The sequence below is a fragment of the Phyllostomus hastatus genome, unplaced genomic scaffold, assembly GCF_019186645.2.
Source record: "Phyllostomus hastatus isolate PE091 unplaced genomic scaffold, TTU_PhHast_1.1 phas_contig_34, whole genome shotgun sequence".
In the NCBI taxonomy this organism is placed as follows: Eukaryota; Metazoa; Chordata; class Mammalia; order Chiroptera; family Phyllostomidae; genus Phyllostomus; species Phyllostomus hastatus.
In genome coordinates, this window is record NW_025333857.1 from 35,995,933 (window position 1) to 36,022,235 (window position 26,303).

Sequence of the window (26,303 nt, forward strand, 5' to 3'; positions counted from 1 at the left end):
AAACCTAATAAGATGCCATTAAATGAAGGGAGACAAGGGAAAGAGGGAGAAAACCCTAAGGCTTGAACTGAGAGAAATGATTCTCAGAGCTACTGACCTTTGCTAGATCCACATTTTCCTTGGACTTTTAGACACAAAACAGATTTCTAATTGAAGGTGATTATCTAGTTACTACATCCCAAATTGCATGTATTTCTTGTATTGAGTTACATCAATATCTAATTATGTGAAGCATTTATCAATGTGAAAGTCATAGAAACTGCTGGGTTTCTGCATACAATGAGAATGCATTCTGTAAACTATGAGACACTATGTAACCACCAAGGCTGATCATCTTTAGTGACAACAGTCTGCCTCCTGGTGCTCCTATGGTTCTAGGAGCTGAATTACAATGTCAATCAACTGGGAACAAATTTTATAAGGAAATCACAGAAAAAAAAACACCTGCTTTGCTTCTGGGTTGTCTCTGGCACAGACACCCCTGTTCATGCTATTCCCTAGAAATTACATATTGAGATAGTCAGCATCACCACCAGAAAAACAGTGGAAGTATAGCAACATGCAATTCTAAACAAATTTCTATACTGCCATTTTTATCAACATTAATGTGACTCAGTGCCTCCATCAAAGATGGACAGCTAGATCAAGGCAATAAAAACAGTGACGAAATACGCAGTTCTGCACAGCACAAATGTGCCTCTGTAAAATATAATTCCCATTAATAAAGTTAATTAAGGTTAACATACAAGTCATTGAAAACCCAGAAAGTAGACAAAAAATAATTTACCAGGGAAACACACACAGACTAGAGGGACATTCACTCTGAGTCATTCACTGGGAGGATTGGAAGGAGGCTCTTAGTAACACTGGAGTTGTCACCACTGGGCACCAAAATGATATGCACCCGATCAGCTTGCAAAGGCCAAAAGACAACTTATTTCCTCAGAAAAGTTCTACAAACAATTGAGGGTGGTGTACAGAAAAAAAAACAGAAGTGAATCCAATCACATACGTAACCATTACTATCAAACAGGTTATACACACACACACACACACACACACATGCATGTGTGAGTGTGTTTTAGGTATTGTTTCACTGAGATGAATCAAACAGCACTCATCTTGGGAGCCTAGGTTTGGCATTTTTCATTGGCTTCACATAGTGTTTTTACCCAGAATAATAACCTGCATTTCTAATCAAACATATCACGAGGAAGCACTCAGGGCAAACACTAACACTGAATTATGTGGCAGCGAGCGCCGAGCGCCGTACTTCGGCTGCTCAGACCGCAATAGTGTGAAATCCATCATCGCCGAAAAAGCTCTCCCGCCCTTACCTCAAGCACCATGTTCACGGTGCTGATGGCCACTTTTATCTCTCCATCTGACAGTTCCTTTAGATCCTTCAGCATCGTCTGTTCAATACTTAGACCTGTGGGTGAGAGGGAAAAACAGTATGTTATACTTGGGGAACTTTTCTTTTTAGCAATATCAAGGAAAGATTATTTAAAGAATTTGCCTTGTTAATTTCAATATTTTCCTCACTAATATTGCTTTTACCCATAATAAACACACAGATAGGAAGGCAAAAGTCACATTAGTGACAGTATTTGCGTTAGTTAGGATACCAGCGGGTAAAATTCACCCTTCATAATCCAAAATAAGATTCTTTAATGGCAGGACACTTACAGACATGTGAGCAGGACTGGTGAGCATCTCTCAGAAGCCAGCAAGGCACAAGGGAAGGAAACAGAGACGTGGACCTGCCGAGGTGGGCTGCCAGAGACAGCGCCGAGTCGGGAAGGGAGCAGGGAGGGAATACCATAGCCTCCCCTTCTCCCCTCGACCCCCATGCCCCACATGTTAGTAACTCTTCCCACTGACCAACCCCAACCAGAAGACAATAATCTGCACGGAACCCAGAAGATTAAATGCTCAGGGGTCAGCCTCTGGAGGCCCAGGGCAGACAAGTGGGGAGGTGGGCAACTGAAAACAGTCATACCCACCCAACCTAGCCAAACGGTACCAAACATGGCCAAAATTTGCTTTCAGGCTGCCTCTAGGTGAGCCTCTGTGTTTTCTAGTATAATTTTATTAAAAATGCACTTTATAAATGTGACCCATAAAACTGTCATAATTAAGTTGTTCATCCTTATCACAGGCTCTGGTATAGGAACTACTGAATTACTTAAATGATGGGAGGAATACGCCAGATGGCAAAATTATTCAGAACTGCATAGTTTTAGTCAGCTGACAAATGTGCTTCAAAATCTATGGTCAAAAAACATGAGAGGGTCTGGCTTTGCATTTAATAACCTCACTCTAGGTTACTATCTGATCAGACTTATCCTCTTGAGAAGAAGACCCATAATAAAGCCCAGCAAAGCACATACGCCCTTCCCAGATGCACGTTAAGACACTCAAGTTGACCATTTGCCCTCCTCCCCATGGCAAACACAGTCAATCACAGCAGTCTGGGGAAACAGAAAGGTACTAAATATTTTTCTTCGACTTGAAGATTGAGAGGCTGTAATCCATTATGCTGCAGTATAAAATAACTTGTAAGACACTGTGACATTAAAAGTTTTGCCCATTTCGAAAGATGAGGAATGAAGTGCACACCATCATGCAGCTACGCATGCCCACATACCCACCCCTGTGCGTCCGTAGCGGGTGTGGCAGATTCCCAGTGCCCCACACACACCTGCCAGGCGGTGAGTCCCAGCATGATGATCAGCCACCAGCAACTGCTTCTCCTTTCCTGAGGGCTTTCTCTGGCCACCAGAGGCTACTCTGGGGGAATTGGCTCCTGGGACCGAGTAATTATCATTGTTCCCTTGGTATACTAATAAATGTTAAACAACCAGCAGCAAAACCTGATTTGTAGTATCTGTCAGTTTCTCTGGTGTCGATACATCTACAGTGAGTAATCCCATGCTGCCAACCTAAGATCAACCAACTCACAAAATTCCTGAAACTTTAATAATCAGCTCCCGGAGCACAGATGAACAAGTTCCCATATACCAGTGCGCCCCTCAGGTTGGATAACATGGAGGTGCAATTTTATACCCTTCCCCAGAGTTCCCTAGTTGGATGAAGACCTGATCGTCCATGGAGCCAGCTTGATTTATAAAGCACTCCATCCCCTTTCAGTGTTTTCTGGGGTCACCTCTCAAAGAGACCGCTTTGCCTCAGGCTCTGCCCCTGGGGGATTCCAGTGGAAGGAAGGAAGAAGTGCACCTTATCTTCCCTATCAGAGACGGGTTGTCTGAGTTTAAATCCTGCCCTGGCCACCTGCCAGCTCTGTGTGTGATGAGGGAAGCAAAGACATCGCCTTGTGCTTTAGTGTTCCCACCTGGAAATCGGGGAAAATAATGGCACCCAACAGGGTTGTCGTGTGGACTCGGTGAGGTAATCTACACAGAGTTGTACCATCAGAACCTTGCATGTGATAGGCACTCCGAGGGCTGTAGCTATTTGTTAGTATTATTATAAAACAATTGATCCAGGAAATTCACAGTGTTGATAAAGCCTATGCTTGGAGAACAATTTTATCTACTTGACTGTCCTTTCTTTTCTTTTTTTTCTGAAATCAGTTGATTTACAAAATTCCATTGTGCTTGACATTGCTCCTGCCATATTCTCAAAGTAGAACCCTCTCAGTACTGAGATTTCACATGATCGTGCAATGGGGTGCGCATTAGACGTGTGAATTAACCGCACATCCAGACTTGAAGGCCTCAGAGGAGAGGCTGCAGTACAGGCTGCCTGCTTCCAGGTGAGCCAACATCAAGCGCCTGGCAATCTTCCACAAGGGTGAACAACAGGAAACAAAGTGAAGGCAAAATCAAATTCACTTCCTGGGGCCTGGCAGCATGCCACACCACAAGCCAGCCTGACTCAGGAGCTGCGGCAGAGCCGGGGGACCATCACTCACCCTGAGCACTGAACTGGCTCTTCTTCAGTACGTTGATAATGTCCTCTCTGGGAGGTAAGCTTGGGAATTTTTCTTCCAGGATAGAAAGGATTTCCTCCTGCTTCCCTGACATCTTCTCAGGTTCCATGGTCATGTACTTGAAAAGGATGCTACCTAAAAGGCATGAATAAAAAGATCCTTAAACTGTCCAGCCAAACCAGCAAGGGGACCAGGAAAAGCAATGTTTTCTGGCCCCTCAATCTATGCTTCCTCCTTCCAGTTTCTTGCCTGGATCAGGGGTCTCCACGGTGTAGCATTCAAGAGGTAGTTTTTAGAAAATCCTTCAATACCCCCTGCCCTGCCTCATTATTCCCCACAACTCATTAATCTCTGCAGTTTAACTGACCACAGCATACTCTGTGGCACAGAATTTATGGATAGAGGAACAAAACGTATAGCTTCTCTCCACCCCACACAAACACACAAAAATGATAAATGTTGGTTTTAAATGATTTCAGAATGGAAGTTAATACTAAACTTAATACTTAAAAATATTAAGTGTTATTTAATATTTCCCTTCAATATTCCACTTAAGAGACCACGGAGACTGTTCCCATTCATCGCATTGCTGATTTCACCTTTGAACTTCCTCCTCTGAGCAACTAAATGACTATATAATCCCAGTGGCAGCAGCAAAGCAATCCGATAAGATGGTAAACCTGGAGACCACCCTCAATCTTCCAGGCACCACACACAGTTTTAGAGCTATCAATTATTATCTAATTATAAGGATTTGCAAACTGGTTCTAAATCACAGGTTTCAATTACAAAGTAATTTGCCAATATGAATGACCAACCTCTCACCAACTCCTGGAATTTCTATGCATAATCTCACATTGAAAGAGAAGAGTTACCACCTATCACATTGCTACAGGTAAACTGACACACAAATTTGCAATATAAAGAGGATAAGAAATACCACTGGGGAAATACACAGTACTCTGAATATAGGCCAGAATTTAGGAGTCAGAACAGGTTTCCCAGGGAGAGTTAACCTAAGTTGAGACTTGGTAATTAGGGACTTAAGGCGAAGGCAAGGTAAGAGGGAGATCATGTGCAAAGGCACCGAGGTAGGAGAGGGGTTTGGCCAGTCCAAGGCAAAGAAAGCAATTAATTAGAGCTAACTAGTAAGATTTGGAGGGAAACTGTTGAATAAGTAGGTTGGAGAGGTTGACAGGCGCCAGGTCATAAAGGGCCTTATAAGAGTCTTAAAGTTTGCTTTTTATATTCAAAGAGAAATGGGGAGTCATTAAAGAGTTTTAATCAGGGAGAGGTAACATTCTCCAATTTATGCTCTATAAGAATCACTCTTGCTACCATACAGAGAATGACTTAGATAAGGTGTAGCAGGAGAATTAGATGGCTGTTCCATAGGAGAACTAAGGAAGGAAGAGTCAGCACACAGAAAAGTGAATAGATTCAGGACAAATCATCATTTAGTGGTGAGTAGCCAACTGGACTGTAAATACACCCTTTGCTCAAACAATTTCTGATATAAAATCGAAAATATTTTTTCTCTTGTTATGTGTTATTTATTTCTTAAGTTAGAGTACACAGCAAATCCAGCCAGCAGCATAGTGGGCCTGGAGCTGTGCTTGTGCTTATCAGGCAGGCCCTAGCTAGGGTGGCTCAGCTGGGCATTGTCGTGCACACCAAAAGGTTGCCAGTTCAATTCCAGCCAGGGCACATGTCGGGGTGCATACAGAAGACAATCAGTCTATGTTTGTCTATAACATCAATGTTTCTCTCATTTTCTCCCTCCCTTCTTCTCTCTCAATAAACAAACAAATAAATAATTACCAGCCATAAAAAAAATATGACTAAATAACTGGAAACTCCAGAGGAAAAAACTCATGAAGAAAGAAGTGGAAACAGAAATAGAGAAAATTTTTTAAACAACAGCTGGAGAATTACAATAGAGAATTAGAGCCTATGAATAAAATATGCAAAAGAAATTTTAAAACTAAATTTAGTAACAATTCACAAACTCAAAAAAAATGTCTTTAGGAACAGATTAGACACACGGAGGAATTGATTAGGGAACTGGAAAAATATGTCAGAAGAAAACAGCCATACTGAAGCTTGGGGAGAACACGGGATAAAACATTTAGAGGAGCGCCTAAGAGACACAGGGGGCGCAGGTCCAATGTGCCTGTGATAGGGGCTCCCCTTGGTGAGCAGAGAGAATGGGGCTGAATTAACGTGTGTGTGGCCATGGCCAATCCCTTTTCAGAATTAATGAAAATATTAATTGTCTAGTATTTAAGAGAAATTAGGCACCCAAATCAGGAGAAATCCAAAGCTCTAGGCACATGACACTCAAACTGTTAAAATTACAGAGAAAAAAATAACTTAAATCAATTAAGGGGGGAAAAAGACATTATTGTCAAGGAAACTACAATAAAAGTGACAGCTAATCTCATCTAAAATTATAACATTTAGAAGACAATGAAATTGTATCTTCCGTGTGCTGATATAAAATAATTACTGATCTGTGACTCTATGCTAGGTAAAAACATTTAAAAATGAAAGCAAAATCAAGACATTTTCAGACACATAAACTCAAAGTATTTGTCACAAGAAGATCCACCCTAAAAGAAATAGTAAAGGCAGAAGAAAATTATTACAGATGATAGCAAAGATATGCAGAAAGGAAAGAAAAATATTGGAGAGTATAAATATGTGGGAAAAATAGATGGTGTATAAAACAATGACAGTATCTATGGAGTTTAAAATAAATGTATAATTAAAATACATTTCGATGGTCACCAACTGCAGAAACAACTAAGTACAAATAAATTGTTCTAAGGTTCTTTGATTGTCAGGGAAGTGGTTAAAATATCCATTTAAATGAGATTTTAATTGTATGTTATAATTTTTATTATAATTACTAAAATAATTTTTTAAAGAATCCTAGCTAACAAGCTAATGGGGGAAAATGGGATAGCAAAAATACTCATTTTATATAAAGAAATGAGAGGAAGAGGGGATAATATGAGACAAGTAGAAAACAAGTAACAAAATGATAAATTTAAACTCATATATAAGGCAATTACATTAAATGTAAAGAAATAATTAGTATTTTATGAGTATAGAGTTTGAACATTGCAAAATTAAAAAGTTTTAGAGATCTGTTGTATGACAACATGAATATACTTAACACAACTGTATAATTAAAAATAGTTAAGATAAAAATATGGCTAAGATGGTAATTTTAATTTTATATGTTTTTGCCAAAATAAAAAAGACAAAGTATTTCAATTCAAAGACAAAAATTATCAAATTGAATTTTAGAAACTATAATACACTGTTTACAAAGCATATACCTTAAATATAATAATATTTAAAGATTGAAAGTAAAAAGATATAAAGATATAAAATTAATATAAAACACTAATGTTAGATAAAGTAAACTGTAAGAGAAGAAGAATTACTTGAGATTAAGACAAATATTTCTTTATTATTAAATGGTCAGCCCTCAGGGAGCTATACTAGTCTTAAATTTATGTTTGCTAACAATGTAGCTTCTAAATATATAAAGCAAAAATGGACAAAACTGGATGAAGAAAGATAAATGCACAGTCACAGTGGGAAATCTTAACACATCTCTCTCTCCAGCTCTAAGAACCAGCAGAAAAGTCTGTAAAGATGTACTATAATTGAGTAACATGAGTAACAAACTTGACTTGATTCACATATATTCAGCACTGTTATCAATAATGGAAGACTAGACTGTCTTTTCTAGTGCAAATGAAACATTTACTCAAATTGACCATTGTTTGAAGCATAAGTCAAATCTTAAAAAATTTCAGAGCACTGCAATCAGAGTTATATTCTGTGACCAACCATAAAAAGTCTGATAATCATAGTAAAACAAAAGCTAGAAAATTCCCAAATGTTCAAAAATTCAACAATGCACTTCCAAATAATCCATGGTAAAAGAAGAAGAAATCACAATGTACTAGAATATGTTTTAATTGAATGAGAAAGAAAGTATGACACTTGAACTTGTGGAATGCAGCTACAGCTGTGCTCTGAGGAATTTTTCTATCTTTAAAAGCATAACATGGTAAAAGAAAACCCAGAAAATTTAACTAAAAATGTAAAAGGAAGGGTGTAATAAAGATAAGAGCAAAACTTAAAGGCATAGGAAACAAACACATATGAAGGAAGGTAATAAAACCAAAAGTTAACTCCTTGAAAAGACTATTACAGTTTTGAAAACTGTCAAAAAAAAAAAAAGCAGAAACTGAGAGAAGGCATAATTCACCAATATCAGGGGTAAAAGCAGTGACACACTACAGGTTCTGCTGACATTAAAAGATGAGTAAAACTTTGAGTCCTGCAGAATAATTCAATGAGAAGAGACTGACATTGGTTTGTGAAGTGTGACTTGACTATTAGAAGGGATATGACATACTGACACAGATGAGAAAAAATACTAAGCATTAGAAAGGTGGTCACCATACCCGGAGTTGTTTCTGCTTCGTAAGAAAGGCTTTGGCCCAACTTCAGCCAAGGGGCTCATCTATAGATATGTTTTCTTCATCACATTAGAGATGTATTCAGCTACATACTTAGCCATGTATCAGTATCAGGATAGACAGTAGCCAAAGGCACCTCTTTGCAAAATCAAACCTATTTTTGTAGGAAGTTGCCTTAACCTCCAGGAAATTCAGCAGAACTCAAAAACTACTTAAGTCCATATATGGACTATACCCAATGGTGTCCCAGCTATTCACAGGCCAGAGGGAATTAACAAGCAACAAAGAAAGCAATGATTATAAAATAGTGACAAACATTTCATTCCATTAGAAAAAATCAACCACATTATTCTTTGTTGAAGAGAATGGAGAAGTGAAGGACCACTTGCCAAAAGCAATTGCAATACATTAATATTAAACATGATCTAATGAAGTCAGAAGTTGTTTGGGGAAAACATTCACCACAGAAAGGCATATTCTGCAGGATAAATTCTCAACAGAAAAGAAGGAATTTAAACCCTTTTTCTTTGTTTCACCTGGGACTGATTTTTTCATACAAAACCAAAAACATTAATGAATGAATAATAGAGGGAGGGAAAGAAGGGGAACAGAGAAGAAAGGAGAAAAAAGATAAAAAATACAACTTGGCTCACATTTTTGCCTGAAAAGAGATAAAAAAGAAGCATGTTATTCAAGTGCTTAATAATCTTACAAATTTAAACTGTCTGAATTTAATAAGGCTTTTCTTTGTGTGACAGAAGAAATAACTAACTCTGAGGTTGAGCAATTGTGCTGGTTTTATGTCTAGCTGAAAATAATCCTTTTTTCCCTACCCCCATACAGGCCTTTCCTCTGCCCAAGCACAGTAAGCAAGGCAATTCCCTTTGGATTTTGTAACTGTTTCAGGAGAGGGATGATTCACTGTTTGGGCAAGAGAGGGGGGGAAAAGCTGGCCCTGTTCCCTTCCTATTTGACCTCCTTAAAAGGATCTTTTCGAAGCTGTTGATCCAGGTTACTAAAATAGCAAGGAGCTATTCTTTATTAAAGTTCAAACAGAGCTGCCAATATAAAGGAGAGGAATTGTTTCCTAAAAACCTGGGGCATAGTTTTTCCACGTCCTGAGCTAAAAAACAATTGCTGTTATTTGTTTCACTATTCATCTTGTGGCTCTGTCAAGGCTTTATACAAATACATGTGAAAGGCCTTTCAAGTGAAGTGTTGTCTTGATAGAAACATGCCTGGTAATCGGTGGCTGAAATCTCATCACTGCCAGCTGGTTCCTGGGGGAAAAAAAACGTACACGCGCGCGCGCGCGCACACACACACACACACACACACACACACACAATGCAATGATTCAGCAATTCAGTGCTCCTTAAATTTGGCAGTAGTCCTCCAGTGCACATCCCTGGGGAAATAAAAGAATATAGGCGGAGGAGTCTGGCGGGTCTGCAGTAACTGTGTGTTTTTGGCACAAATCCCAGGCAGAACCAAACACCAGTGTTAGGCCACCACGACTGTGTAACTTGACTTTTAGATAGCTCAGACTGCAGCGTGTCTGGAAGTGCCAACAGAGCTTAGAAGCAGACAGTAGGAGGGAGAAGAGTGCAGAGAGGAGGGGATGACCAGGAAAGGAAGGAAGGAGAAAGAAAATGAAGAAAAAAGGAAACCACAAAAACAAAAACAGAGATGGGGAGGGGATGGAGAAATGAATATACATTTCCAAAAATCAGGGTCATTTATGATCTCATTTGAATGAGTTCATTCTCATACAGAAATAATTTCTTGTACAAATGATTAGAAAATAATCTATGTAAGTAAATCTGTGCCTTTCCAGGTGAAGAGTATGCTAGTGATCTGTATCCTGAAATTTCTAAATTTGAGGTATGTCCTATTAAAAGACAACTGCAAGACCTAGTCAATGTAAGAAGTATTGATTTAAGAAAATGCAAGTTATCTCAGCCTCATTAAATCCCCTACAAGGCCTGAACACACACTGGCCGTGGCTGAGTCTCCTGGTGACCAGTCCCTATGTGTGCTGCCAGGGCCTGGAGGGGACAGTAACAGGGGAGATTGTTAGAAAAGCACAGAAGGTTACTTTGACCCTGGCAACATGATACTCACTTCTACTTGATACATAAATGACCTTTTAACCACATCCCCAATAATCAGGCCCTATCTCAATATTTGAATGCAGTATTCTCCCATAATGCAAACAATTTAATACAGAGCCACAACACTAAAGTGTAAGGCTAAAAAAAGTTGTAACATGACTGCCTTTAAATATTTATTTCCTATATTTAGACAAAAACATCAGCATGTCTACAAAAGAAATTTGGAACAGAAAATAAGGTTACTAAAGGTGAAAAAGTCAGAGTCATTTATGATCTCTGAGAGACGGAAGGTGAAATGAATCAAAAACAACTTCCACGCACTGACTGAGAAGCGGGAAGCACAGGGATCCAACATACGTTGGATCCTGTCTATGACATGAAGAGTCTTTTCAAGAAGACTGATGCAAGGAAAAAATAAATGAGACTTAGATTTTTTAAAGTAAAGAACTTGTATGTGTGTCTTAGTAATAAAATGTATATTGTAATTGATTAATTTCTACTTTTCATTGATTCTAGGAAGCTCATATCCAAAGTTTCAAACGGAATACTATTTTTACTCCTTCAGCTTTAAATTATATGTTAATCTTATTCCTCTCTTTACATGGGTTTGTTTCCTGACCATGACATTTTTTGGTTTTATTATGCAAGAAGAAAAGACATAAATAATAAAATAAGTAAATAACAGATAGACAGATGGTAGATAATTGACCCTTGCAGATAGACACTACAGTTAACATAAATGTAGAGACCTAATAACAATGAGGGTGTGCACCATGACTCTTGTTACATAACGTATAAAACAGGCACAACCAATCTGTAGCATCATGGGGTACATACAAGGGTGGTAAAACTACAAAGAAATGCAAGGGACTGTGAGCCATAAAAAATCACAATGCTGGTTACCTTTAATTAGAGAGGGAGTGAATAGTAATGAAAGAGGCACATCTTCTATTTCTTTACCTGATTTACTAGCAAGAGGGTGTTCCTTTTGTAATGACTCATATATTTATGCTGTTATATTCATATTTTACATTCTTTTTTGTACATGTATACTAATAAATTCTGCTAGGACTTCTAAAAGCTAAAAAAAAAAAGATTATTAAATTGAACAGAATCCAAAGTCTGGACATTACGAATGTTGGAGGAATGGGCTGGAATGCAGTGGAAATTAAAATATCATAGCATGATTAAATCAACTTAGTCATAAAAAGTGGAAAGAATATAAACAACCTTGCAGAATTCATTTTGTGATAGTATTCACTGAGGGCCCACCATGTGGCCGGCACTGCTCCAGGCACCAGAGACACAACAGTGGAGCAGTAAACAAGACAGGTGAGGTCTCTTTTCTCATGAAGCTTACATTCTGGAGTGAGGGGTCAAGAGGGAGAAGAAGACCAGTGACAGAGCAGAAAAATAAGGGGACAGAAACACGCATTTCAGAAGAAGGGGACAGCTGACGTAAATCCTCCTAAGTGGATTTCGCATTGGGCATATCTGAAAGACTGAAAAGCCCCTGTCCTTGGGGCACACTGTGGGAAACTGGGGCATAGAGTGAGATAATGTTAGAGTGGGAGGGGAAAGATTGTGCTGCAGCTTATAAGGGTGGGGCACTTGGATTTTGAGTGTGATGTGCTTTAAGCAAGGGAACAGTAGGGCCTGCTTTATATTTTTCAAAAGTCATTCTGACTGGTACCATAACAGATTTTATGGAGGAAATAGGGCATCAGCCAGGAGGCTATTGTGTTAGCTGAGTAGAGACAGAATGGTGGCTTGGACCGGATCACTAGTAGTGATCACAGTTATGATTCTCCATTTGCTGAAATGGGGACATGGTTGAAAGCAGGTTTGCAGGTACAGGGAATTAAAGGGTTCCATTACAGCCATGATAAAGGTGGTGTCACAAATTGGACATGCATGTGAAGATATCCTGTGGGCACTGGATGTAAAGCTGGAATTCCAACAGAGGTTACAGTTGGAGATACAGGGAGTGACAGCCCAAGTACTGAATGTAAAGTCTCAGAACTATATATTCTGCTTTCTCTTTGGATTGTATAAATCTTTCACCTTTTAAAGTCTCAGAACTAAAAGATAAAAGAGGTCAGTGAACAGAGCAAAGTGCCCAAGACAAAGTCTTAGGATACTGCAATACTTAGAAGCTGAGCAGAGAAGAGCTAACAAGCAGAACGAAGGAAGAGTAGGCCAAACGTTCTGGAAATTAAGAAATGCATTGGGCCCTGGCTGATGTGGCTCTGTGGATTGAGTGCTGGACTGTGAAGTAAGGGGTCCTTGGCTGGATCCCCAGGAAGGGCACATGCCTGGGTTGCAGGCCTGGTCCTCAGAAGGGGGTGCACAAGAGGCAACCACACCTTGATGTTTCTCTCCCTCCCTTTTTCCCTCCCTTCCCCTCTCTCTAAAAATAAATAAATAAAATCTTTTTTTTTTTTAAAGATTTTATTTATTTATTTTTAGAGAGGGAAGGGAGAGAGAGAGAGAGAGAGAGAGAGAGAGAAACATCAATGTGCAGTTGCTGGGGGTTATGGCCTGCAACCCAGGCATGTACCCTGGCTGGGAATCGAACCTGGGACACTTTGGTTCCCAGCCCGCGCTCCATCCACTGAGCTATGCCAGCCAGGGCAAATAAAATCTTTAAAAAAAGAAATGCATTGGAAATTACATTTTTCAGCTACATAGGCTAAGAGGCATACCACAGGGTGCTCTCCAAGGATTGGGGGGATCAATATCTTGGCCCACCTGAAATCCACTTATACCACATCATGTGCCTCAGCACGAAGTCTTCTTTAAGATGACCGTGAGAATGGAAGGCAAAGAACAATCAAACTGATGGAGTGTTCAGTTCATAGTCAATTCAAATTTCTTTGGTATAAAGTTTATAGTAACACATCCTCCACAGAGTTCTAATTATGAAGTTGTTAAAGACTCTTCCAAGTCAGCCATAAATATCTAGTCTCACAACATCTGAAAGTAGACATTTTTCAAAATTATTTATTGCAAAGTTGTGCATAGAAATTTTGCATTCCTTTAAGACCTAAAAAAATGCATAAAGACATGTTCTAGAAAAGTGTGTCAAATTAATGATCACCTTGAGCACCCCAAAATACAAAATAACATCATAGCTACTTATAGAGAAAACCCTTTAGAAAGAGGACTATTTATGTTATGAAAATAAAGTTTGCTAAAATTATTCATAGGCACATTAAAAAAATCTCCCTTTAGGTTAGGTGTTCATACATGATTGTAAAAGTATGAAATCTAAGTTTGAGTTTGGTGAATAATGCAAGACTTGACTTGATTCCTTTCTTATATTTATATTAAAATTCAGGAGCTTTTAAAAGTTGCCTATTGCCCTTGTGAACAGTTGAGTTACCTCTTTAAAATCAAACTTCTTACATCACCATCCTTCAGTTCCCTCCGAGCAAAACTGTTCAACTGTGTCTTATCTCTCCTCCACATCATAGCACACATATGCATACATGCCCTCCTTAGCGAAGTTCTCAAGAGCCCATTTTCCATGTACATAAGCCGCCTATGTCATCTACTTCCCAGGCTTCAGTGACTCTGACTCTCATGGCAGTATCAGTATGGGCAGTCTTCACAGGAAGAGGCCCTTCATCTTCTCACATTCCAGTCTTCAAGTGACAAGAACATGATGTTGCTATTCTGGCTGCTTCCTAATCCTACTTCAAGCCCAACCCTATGAAAAATCTCTGATGGTAAGAAAAAACATCGTCCTTCAGCATAGCTTTAATGCTTGATAGCTTTGCTAACTAAAACCACAGTAACTAATAAAAGGGTCTGCATTCCTTCTAATGCCTTAAATCTGAATAACATTATCAGCATCATCAACAACAAAATCATCTCTGTACCAATATATTATAGTTTGAGTGACAATTTTAGTATATAGAAAATCATGAAGATGAACTATTCATTGACTACAATTCTTTCCTACTAAGTAACATATGTATTTTTGAACAATAAACCAACTTTCTTAGTTTACAAACAAAATATTCTCTAGTGTTTGCCTGCATCCCACATTGTACTGTCAATCACCTTCCCTCTTGGCTGAGACCCCCAATTACCTTTATTTTCCTTTTGCTCTGCCACGGAGATCAATGATTGTGCTGACTTAGTTTAGTTGGGGGCACAGTTTTCCACAGAGCATTTTATAGATGTCACTAGCCAGAAAAATATTTAAAATGGGTTTATTGGGGCCATTGGTTCTAAAACATTTACAAGAACTATATAACTCTTAAACCTTTCTCCCTCCAAATTGTGGTGGAGAGAAAGAAAGTGAAGGAAAGGCTTTAAAAGAGTTGAGTCAACATTCTCTTGGTATTCTCCTTTCTTTAATTCTTTCAGCCTATTCATCACTGTTTTTCTTGTGTTAAATACTTTCGAGAAAAAAATCTGTGTTGACCATGTTCAAGATGGAGCATTGAAAGAAGAAAAAAGCTTAATACAAAACCCCAAACTGTCTTAAGTGAGATAATACAGAATTTTTGTGGTAATTTTGTGGCAACAAAGTCAACTGACAGTTTGCAGCTTGGACATCTCTTTTGGGAGGCGGTGGGCTGCACTGATGGAGCTGAAACGGGAGTTAGGGAGTAAGTGATGACTCCACACCAGAGTGTCTCACGTAGGCTGAGTGACAACAGAACACGTTAAAGACGGGAGAAGGAGGTGAGGATGTGACCATAAAAGTCCATCTTGCACAATACTGCCAAAATGAAAGGTGCAGTTTTCCTATTCAAACAGTACTATACAAACTAAGCTTGTACCACTATCAGGAGATATTTCAGTGTGCGAATGCGGAATTCTGGCCACACTCACACTGTGGGGCAAGAGTCACCTCTGGAAGCTGTTAGAGGGCAGAGGAGCTATTCCAGCTCCCTGACAGATGTGCAGGAGTTCCATTTAATATTCTTGTCTAGTGAAACAGCAAAGATCCTATTTTTAAATGCACATTTTTAATATTCAATATAATGCTACTCTTTAACAAACTCTTTACTCCCTGCCTCTCTGATGAGGCTTCCCATGGTCTTTAAAGGGATTGTTAACCCAAGAATGGATCACACTCTTTCTGCATGAGCAAGTCAGGAGACACTCCATTAAGCCTTCCAGTATTTAATAGAAAGAGTCATCTCTCACCTCTGAGGAGATGAGCCAGCTGCTCGGTGATGAGCTCGGGAGCCTCCTGGAGAATCTCTTTCACAACGAGGGAGGAGGAAGACTCTCGGAACTCAAGCCCAGAGTCACTCTGCTCAACCGGACTAATGACTTTGACCACAGCCGATTCTAAAGTTTTGTCCTCACTGGAAAGCAAAGGGAGGAGAGGAAGAGAAAGAGATGTGACATGTTTCCTTACTTTTTGGAGTTATTTCATCTCTTCTCCCACACAAATGACTTCCTCTCCATAGCCAAAAATATGAGTAAGCGCCTATGACTCAGAAGAACCTTATTCTATATGTTTTCACATTTCATTTTAAGTAATTACCTCCCCCAAGATCTTACAGTGCCTTCACACCTTAGCCCTTCTATCTCTTGGTTTGTTGCTGGAAAATTACAATAATAATGGTAATGGCTAACATTTGTTGAGCTTCCACTATGGATCACACACTAGTTTAAATACTTTCAAGGTATTATTGCACTTTATACTATAAAATTACCCTATAAAATGGGTTCTATAACATTCCCATTTTACAAAGTGAGAGACAGAGGCACGAAGAAGTTCAGAAATTTGCCCATGGCCAGAAGGCCTGTACGTAGGCTCGCTCATACATAGGCTCGCTTGTACATACACCCTGATGACCCGGCTCCAAACTGTGCACCCCAGTCACAGTGCTGGGGGAAAGATACGATGGGTTTATTGACTTTCACAAGCATTTTTTAGTGTGCGAAATAATACTGGCTTTTATCAAAGGCAAGAAGATGTGAATAAAGCTAACTTTATTCTTTCTATGTGTCCAAACCAAAAAAGTAGCAATGGAGGAAATGAAGATCTCAACTTGTTTTTGCTTCATAAACGATCCCAAAGCCAGAGTTCCCAACTTCAGTCTCAAAAGCAGCAACATATGTCAATTTTAATCAGTAACAGAACTCTTCCTAAGATTTCAAACGGTACACATGTTTCCTAGTTCAGTCTTTTGGCTTCTTCAACTGTCTTTATTTTTAATATCTACTTGCATTTGTTGGTCTGAAGGTTAACAGATAAATTTAGTAAAGCATATGATCATTCTGAATACTGATAAATGAAGTCAGTCAAGTAACCCACCGATAACACTCAGTGAGTTATCAGCGACTGACTGATAAACATTAGTCAAAAGCATCTGTGTGGTTCCAACGCCACAGGGATGAAAGCAGCCCCACACAGGCAAGTTACTTTCAAAACTCTGTGACTGAGTCAACTGCACACCTGACATTACCTGAATATGCTTCTAAAAAAGGTTAAGCAAAAATTAGATACTCATACCAGTTTTTACTTCATGGATAATAAAGTCAAGGTCCACTGGTCAATGTCATCAATGATTAGAAAATTGGCAAAGTATGTGAAAAAAAATTAGTATCTGAAACTACTGAAATGCTTAACTGTCACTCTTCCTTCAGTAGCACTAGGGAGCCTATGAAAGGGCATCTTCGTGTTGGGTTGTATTGTCCTTGAAGGCAGAGAGTTTCTCTTACTACTCTTTATGTACCTTTAGAATCTTGTACTAGTTAGCAATTCTTAGGTACTTATTGAAGGAGGTGGACGACCCAAGTTCTAATCCAAATGCCTCTACTAACTGCATGTAGTACCTTGGGTAAGTCATTTGCAACACTAGATACCAGGGTTTTTGTCCATAAAATATGGAGTTCCTGAAGATTTAAAAAAATCTGTCTTGCCCTTATAATACAAATGATGAGCCAATGATCAAATGACTTTCACAGCCCATCTACATAAATTTCCATTTCACTACTGATATTTCTTTCAATTTTTTAGCTTTTTAGTTTAATAACAGTAAATTTTATTAACACTGAAATAAAATTTCAGTTCTATTTAGAGTTCCATTTCCATTCTTCATTATCTGTTTTCAGCATCAATATGCAGGACAATTGCATTGCTCTAACAAAGTATTTGAAGCAGTTTAAAATTATAATTTGGTCAATTTTACAAGAACTTTTCACTCAAAGATGTCATATTTGAAATGCAAAAGTAAAAACAGAGGACTGGCATAGCTCAGATTTTGCCATAAGAGAAGAAAAAATATTTCCTTTCCTTTGAATGTCCTCTGCCTTTAATACATGTCCCCAAACCACAAAAATTGTGAACAAGGTGATGCTTTCCACAGATTTCCTTAAAGGACCAAACCTCCAGAACTCACCTCGACAGCACGTTGCTGCCAACAAGTGTTACAGACAACTTTCCTTCATCATTTAGCTGATGCAGATTAACTTCATCTCGGAATATGTGGAAAGATTCAGAGATATTTAGCTCTTCTAAAATAAACCTTATCTCTGTGAAGTAGTTGAATTCGGTTCTCGGTACATTCAGCACTGGCAGACAGAGAACTCCAGGTGGGCTGACCTACCAAGTAAAAAGGTAACAATCTGACAACAGCAGGAGGAAAGAATACAACTACATCTTCTCAAGCTGTTTCGCCAGTAAAGGCAACAAGGCCAAAGCAACTAGAAAGAGGAAACTCTGCCCTGGTAAACACAGCGAGGCTGTCAAGATCCCTAAAAGCACCAAGCCTCTGCCTGGGGATGGAACCGCCTTTGCGCTCATTTCGCTGGTTCAAATGTTGCCTTGAGATATAACTTCACTACATTGCTTATCCCTTAAAAATAAAAGCAGTTGTAAATGGGGGGAAAAAAGTCCTTCGGCCTCGTTAAGCCACTTGACATTCTTAACCCACTTGACCTGAACCCACTAGCAGAGCATTACCCAGGGGGAAGAGGCCTCTAATATTTTTTAACCTCTTGTTACTCTACATGAAACTTCTCATACATTATTTGAAATATTCTATGTCTCATTTTAATCCCTCTGCAATTTAAAAAAGTATGAATACATTCTCCTTCCTGGGGAAATAAATTCTCATTTCTCTATGGCAGCTGCAGAAAATTAGAATGACTGACATAGGACAGGTGAGGGCTGCAGCCACACAGAGAGACACACCTGTCCCCTTTCCTTGGGTGCCTGCCCCTCAGCTCTAGCCAACTGTCTGCATGCAAAAAATTCGGGCCCAGGGTGGCTAAATCTTTCAACTACTCACAAAACGTCAGAAATCTGGATCTTAAGGTGTTATTTGTAATGTTAAATTATTACGATTAATTTTTTAAATAAAAATACTATGTAGGTTAATGAAAACCCACTCATGAGTCAGATTTTGGCCTACAGATGAATTGCTGTGATTTCTGTTGGTTTCTTACATTATTTTTAAAATTCTATATTAAAAACCTGTCATTAAAATTGTGGTGATGGGGGAAACAGGAGATGGGTAGGAGTTAAGAGAATTTTAGATTCATAATGATAAACAGATTTTTCTGTAGGAATTTAAAAAATACAGGTTTTTTTAAAAATCCTGTGAGTGTATTGCAACAAACCCTAAATATCACTAACAGAACGTGGAGTTTGGTAACACTGAATTTTTGCATAAAGTAAATGACCTTTATCTGCCATAAGCATAGTGTTTGTTATGCAGTTTTAACAGCCTTATCATCCATCTCTCTTTCTTAGCACTAAAACAGCAGAGCATTTGTCTGTTTCATTCAGTTACATTTCCCAGTGCATGAAGCGGTCTGGTGCAAAGTAGACATTTCATACGTATTTGCTGAGTGAAATGAATCACCCGCTGCTATTGTATATGAAGCACAAAGCCACTCCAGCAAAATAGTTTTTCTCCAACCTGTCAGACTAATATTAAGTGACAATTGTATTATAATTGTTAGTAATTTGTCTCTGGTAAGTTATTTTTCTTTATTAATTGACAGAGGTAAATCTAACTCCTAGTATTGAAACTTGAGTCAAGAGCATGCAGCCTAAATTTATTCTAGCAGGTTAGAGTCAGAAGAACTAGGTTCTAAGCCCAGCCACTGCTGGGTGGCAATTTCTTGCCTGAGCCTCAGTTTTCCCCATCTATAAAATGGGGCTTACCTATCAGAGTGAAAAGTAGTTAAATGGAGTTTTACGTGTGAAGGTGCAAATCTCTGTATTTATCCTATGTGTTACTATTCTAAGAGAGAAGAGCCAGTTTTCCAGGAAAAATTAAAATAGACGTGCAGCCCTTTTGTGGGCAGTGGGCTGTAAACTAAGACCAAAGCACGGAGATGCAGTGAATCCCCAAGTGTGACCCTTTCAGCAATTCATATTGGTCCCCATGCTCAGTGGCAAACCTCAGAAGAAGGAGAAAAGAGGCCCCACATCTTTATTTTTATCTATCTCTTTTATTCATCACAACTACTTTTCAAGACATTGTAGTTATTGTTGATGGTATAATTATTATATATTCTCCTTAAAAACCTATGCCACTATCAGTCAAGAAAAATCAGTCTGGTTCGGTCAATTCTATGTTCTCAAGAGAAGCAACATTTTTTTTCTAGGAGTCAAAAATCCAAAGTGCTCTTAATAAGAGCACTATTTAATATGCATGCCTTGACACAGGCACATTGATCTCCTCAGACCAATTAATCTCTCTTGTAAAGGTCAACAAATTTTAAGATAAATTTGCTATGAAGCCCATATGTAGAGATCAGACTACTTGATCCGGCATTTTGGTCAGTTTCTGCCCTAAAGCCATTCTTGCCACCCACAGTTCATTCTGGAAGACAGGGTTTCATGTGAATTAAATCATTCTAGGACAGCTATGTATAATCTAAGAGTCAAGGATCTAAATAAAATTGGAATAAAACTAACGGACTCCAGAAAATTAAAACTTGTGAGAAATTGGAAATAACACCAAAATACTCATAATGTACCTTATTTTGGCTTTAAGATAAAGCATTACCATGGGATGGCAAATTTTTACAGAATGGATGTTTTAAAACAACTTTTTGAAAGGTCTTTTTTACCTTTTTAAGCATATTATAAGCTTTACGCAGTACAAAGTTTCTCGCTCAAGGAAGATCATGACTAAGTGAAAATGACCTTGTTCTACAAAGTCAGGGCTAAAAGGCAAAAGCGGAATATAGATGTGACCTGTAATATCCCTGTTACTGAAAACGTCAGCCAATGAACTCTGGACTTCCTGTGGCGTCCACGCAGGCTATTCTGCGCACAGGTCCCTACTCCCAAGGGCATGGCTGTGCAGCAAGGATGCTACAGGGAGACAAGGAATTCTGACCCTTACTTGTGGTAGTTCTGTGAATTCTCATGCCACTAATCAATTATTATTAAAAACTTTCATTTTTAATTTGAAAACGTTGGTCTTATTGAAGTAGTGTTGTTGTATGAAGAGAATCAGGAAGAAATAATGAGGACGATGCCTAACATGTAGTAGGTAGTCAACAAGTATTTTTGATGAATGGATTATAATACATTAGTCTCTGCAACAATAAACTGGAATGTGAAATTTAAGTTAATAGTTTCCTTTTAGTCCCCCAAAACATTTGTTCTGAAAAGTTACATCATAATTTAAATTAAAAAGCATACTCTTCTTTTTCCTCACCTTGTCCAGAAAGTAAGCATATGTGAAGGCAGAAATGAGAGAATCCAAGTCACACGATTTATGACCAATAACCACATGGACCTTCTCCAAGCATTTGCTTCGATTCTGAAACAAATAAAAAAAAAATCACAACATAATGTTCAATAGCTCGATATAAAGAGAACGTTTTCCAAAATTTTAAAAAAGTATGCCTTAGTCACATTCATACATGACTACAGAAAATAATAAATTTATCATGATGTGTTTACATGAAGATATAATATTGCACAACCTGTTTAACGTTCAGAAATGCGCATTCACATTTTAGTAAACTGTCAGGAACAAAAAATCATTGGTTCAGAGTCTAAGGAGTGTCCCCAGGTAAATTCTGAAACTGGCCCCCACACGCAGAGGGCAAAGAGAGACCAAAGAAAGAGGTGAGCACTCTAGATTGGTGGATGACAGTTTAATGAGCAAGGGAACATACAAAGCTTGTTTTGTGGCCACAAGACAAATAGATCTCTGCCACCTCCTTCCATAATCTTAACAGTTTACATAGAGGCCTTACTGGGTTCAGTCATGTATGGTCTCAGTAAGAACATTATCTTGAGACTGAGTCCTTGAAAAAAGTTCCCACCATGAGAACGGTGGGCAGAATATAGATTCTGGGGCCGGAAGTGGCCACGAGGAGCCTCCAGCTGGCTGGGTCTAGCTCACAGGTCAGCTGGTAGCCATGTCCTCTTGATGGCTTCCTCCAACCAGAGTGTGGTTTTGTTAAGATTAGTCACAATCTAACTCATATGAACTGTACCCTGAGTTACAATTTTTTAATGAAAGATTATTTTGGTCTAAAGAGCAATTCCATCGTATTCGATGTCATTTTTCTTACATGAAATGTTCTAAATTTGACAAAGTGCCCTTTTCCACATGTCCCTGGCATACGACACAAAATTGGTAGGCATTTATTTTTTCAGGCCACATTTTGGGTGATAGGATATGCTCTGTCTGCATTACACTCTATAATTTAGCAAATAAAAGTTGTAAAACGTTTCCGTCCCCCAGAGAAAGGAATACGATTAGTATCATTGCTGCTCTAAAGATACAAATCTGTTGTTAGTAAAAAGTGTATGTGATGACCTCTCTGGAAAAGAGGGCGTACTCTTGTCTTTCCTGGTAACTCAGTGGTTAGTCGAAGTTCATTAAAAACAGGGTGACCGCCTTTTGAAACAATGGGTTTGAAATGCCAAATAAGCAATCATTTCTAGAAACTTTCACAACAAAACTATCCAATAATAATAACTGTAACCTAACCTGATATCTTTTCAGTATGTCAGAGATGATACATATGTATAGTTCCCTCACTTACATCCTTTAACTTCTTTTTCTAGGACTGGCTACAAAGCCAACTCAACTGTAATACTGCTCAAGAAGGTAATTAAAAAGTTACAGTGCTCAGGACTCTTTCAATAGAAAAGACTTCCTTCCTTAATCTACAGAACAAAATAAAGCATCATTCCGCAATTTGCTAGGCACTTTTACAAATGAATCTACAAATTTGTTAGCATTTGTATTGAACTGCTGGTGCCTGAGTTGGAAATAAGTTATTGAACAACCAGGTTGTGGTCCAAGGAAGCGAAGGCACGTGATAAAGTCTTGAAGGAGGCTGAGTTGAAAGAGTCTATGAATGCAGAGAATGACAGCGGGGTCAATATTACAGGTGAGTCCTGCAATATGTAACACTGCTAAATTAAAACAAACATATTTTAAAATGTATTGAGGTACATATATTTAGTAAAACATGATTTAAAAGTATGATATAAACTCTGACGATAATCACAATTTCCTCTCCTGGTCACCACCAACTCTAGCTCCCAGATTTTCTCTCCCGGCTTCCTTCCCTTAACCTCACAAATTCAGAGCTGGCTCATTGGACTGAGGATCCTTCGAGGGTTCCAGACTAGGCCCAGTCCTCACTCTCAAAGCTGGACTGCTTCCCCTGCGCAAGACTGTCAGCTGTTCTAGAGACATCTAAAGAAATTTAGGTAAGTGGAATTACACTCCATTACAATACAAACAAATGCATTAGGAAATCATATTACTGTAGAAGGCTGTTCTTCCGAGAAGCTCAAAGGTCTAAGTAGACATTACCTCATTTCTTCTCCCAGATCTTGTAAGGCAGACAGAAGATTAACAACACTTTTTATAGGTCAATAGCATCTTTGATGTGGCCAAAATTGTTCCCAGAACTCATGACCCAGTTCAGTGAGCCTGTCTCCTCTGCCCCACATCAACCACTCTACAATGCCGTAATGACTTCAGACTCTACAAAGTGAATGAGCATGGGGACTGAAGGAAAAAAGGGGATGTTAAATATGCATTCTAAATACAGCAAGGCTTCAGATATCTATACTATCAAGACTACCTCAAAGCTGAGCTATCTGCTTTCTTATCTAAGTTTGATGATTCATAGGCACAGCTCTGGGTTCAACATTCAACTTGCATAAAAGAAGACCTGGGAGGAATAAGAAGACTTACGTGTCAATTCATTTCCAAGCACAAACCCATTACTACTTAGAAAAAGGAATTAAATAGAATTATAAACCCAAAGCATGTTGAGTTTGTAATAACTCGTATAATTCTTACAATTCAGGAATCTTCTGAGACTAGGATTTGTTTCTCTCACATTTAAAGAGAAAAAAAGCTCATATTATCTTGTAGGCCAGGCTGTAGAAGATCCTGGTGCAAAACTCTGAATGTTCTTGCTGGTCCCATGTGCCTGTCTTCTCAAGCTCTCTGCTTTTCCTTCTGACTTCCCTTCTTCCCACGCCTCAAGTTCCCTCCTCATCATGGCTTCCTCTGGTGCCATTCGCTTATGTCTGCCATCTGCAGTCAATGCCCCAGCTCCCACACTGCAGCTCTCTCTCTCACCACTCACCTCCATCAAAATTACTGTGCTGGTGCCCAGCTATCTGTTTCTCCATTGGCAATTCCAATGGAGCAAGTCCATGCCAATGAGCACCCCTGGGTTAATGAGTTCCCCACCAAGGTAATGTAATTTCATTCTAAAGAGACCTTCCAGGGATTATACCATAATCCAAAAAATAACTGGAAATTTCAAGCAGACTGAGAATATTAGATGGAAGGGACATCACAACTAGAAAGTACCTTTTTCAGTGCCTGCCAATAAGCCTGGAAAGTGACAGGTTCGACTTAAAAAGTCTCATATATCTCTAAAGTGCCCGATTCCTACCAAAAACCACTGAGAAGATATAATTAGAGCATGGCACTAGGTAGACACAATAGCAACCATGCTCAGGCTGACTCCTGCCTGCTTGGAAGAATAAGACATGGCATTAGTTGTGTAGACTCACCTAGTAGTCATATGAGCTTGAGGAATGTGCAAGATTTGGCTCTTCAAATTGGGAGTCAAAGAAACAGAGAATGAATAGAGACCCACTTTCAAGCTTCCCACTAAAAATAACATTGGCAGTGGAACAGAGACAGCATGGGGGTCAAGTCAAGGTAAAAAGTCTGAGGACTGATTTCAAGTGTCCAGGAAAGGTAATGGGGTCCTTGAGATGCCTGGTTTACTCTGCAGCAATGGCCCCGCCTGCAGAAGTAGCAGTAAAGCTGGTCAGTGAAACCCAGAGGAGATTCCTCACCCCCAATAGGTGGTCTCCGGTAACAGAGGAGACTCTGCACCTCTCACAGCAGGTCTGTGGGCCACTCCACATAGTCTCAGACTCACAGGTGTTCAGCCTTAATATCTATGCCCCTTGATACAGTTCACCTCGAGGTCTGGATTATGCACAGACAAATCATGTCCAAGTGAAAGTGACATATGGACAAGTCTGTTGATTCGATGTACTGCCATCCAACTAATAAAAACCTGTTTGTGTCAGGCACAGTACTAAGCCCTAGGGCTACAGTAGTGAGCCAAACAGACAAAAATCCCTTATCACACTTTTATTTTATTGCAAGGAGAATGGAACCAAATAATTAGATAATGATAAATGGAGGAGATAGGGTGTGCTGACAGGAGGTACACCTGAGAAGGTGACATCAGAGTAAAGACCTGAAGTGAAGGAGTGGGAGCTAAGAGTATCTCAGGCCAAGGCGATAGCAAGTGCAAAGGCCCTGCGGAGAGCATGCCCAGCACGTTCCACTAATAACTACTTCCTAGTGTATACATTTCCCAAATGTGACTTTGTAAACTCCTAGCCAGGAGTAAATAGATCTGGGCAGTAAATGCTCATTCTCTAGGATACAAGCACACCAAGAATCAGGGAAGATTCTTCGCTAATGCCTAAACACAGTGCTGTACAAACCAAAACATAATGGAATCCTGATAGTGAGCTGAAATAGATACTATCCTGCTTTGTCACCTACACTTTCGAATAGATGGCCAGAATCTTTCATAATCAATGTATAAAAGAAATACATGGAACATGCCAGTATTCCAGATCATAAGTTTAATATGTTTTCAAAGTCTAATCCTATATATTAGTAAAATGAGACTTCTTAATGAAGTTCACTTCCTATCTCTTTTTAAAAGCCAGAAAAATGCCTAACATTCTAATTCAACAGCCCATTAAAGGAAGCTGTACTTGTCAGGTAAAAGCACTTTGAAACACACCCACAGAAAACAGAATTGATTAGAAAGAGGGTTTCCAAACTGGAGAGCATTATGCTAAGTGAAATAAGCCAGGCAGTGAAAGATAATACCTTATGATCTCACCTATAACTGGAACCTAATCTACAAAACAAACAAGCAAGCAAAATAGAACCAAAGACGTTGAAATAAAGAACAAACTGACAGTAACCAGAGGGGAGGAGAGAGGGATAATGGGGGAAAATAGGGGAATGTCCATCAAAGAGCATGTATAAAGGACACACAGACAAAGCCAAAGGGTGTAGGTACGAGTGTAGGAGGTGGGGATGAGTGGCAGCGGGGGTGTGTGTGGGGGAAATCGGGGACAACTGTACTTGACCAACAATAAAAAAAAGAAAGAAGGGTTCCAGATGCTGCTGAAAGCTTAGGCTCCTCCATCAGCTTTTTCATAACCCCGCCCTCTGAGAAACAGAGCTACTC

General features: G+C 39.1%; 1 protein-coding gene across 1 annotated transcript in view; it reads right to left on the bottom strand.

Annotated features, from left to right (window-relative positions):
- The window catches only part of PRUNE2 (prune homolog 2 with BCH domain), a 235,404-nt gene that overhangs the window by 160,535 nt on the left and 48,566 nt on the right, over positions 1-26,303 (bottom strand). Inside the window, exons 2-6 of the mRNA XM_045840229.1 lie at positions 21,233-21,337; positions 17,951-18,153; positions 15,741-15,904; positions 3,938-4,090; positions 1,338-1,432 (exon numbers count right to left, since the gene is read on the bottom strand). Coding sequence (XP_045696185.1) covers positions 1,338-1,432; positions 3,938-4,090; positions 15,741-15,904; positions 17,951-18,153; positions 21,233-21,337 — 720 coding nt within the window. The remainder of the gene's footprint in view (positions 1-1,337; positions 1,433-3,937; positions 4,091-15,740; positions 15,905-17,950; positions 18,154-21,232; positions 21,338-26,303) is intronic.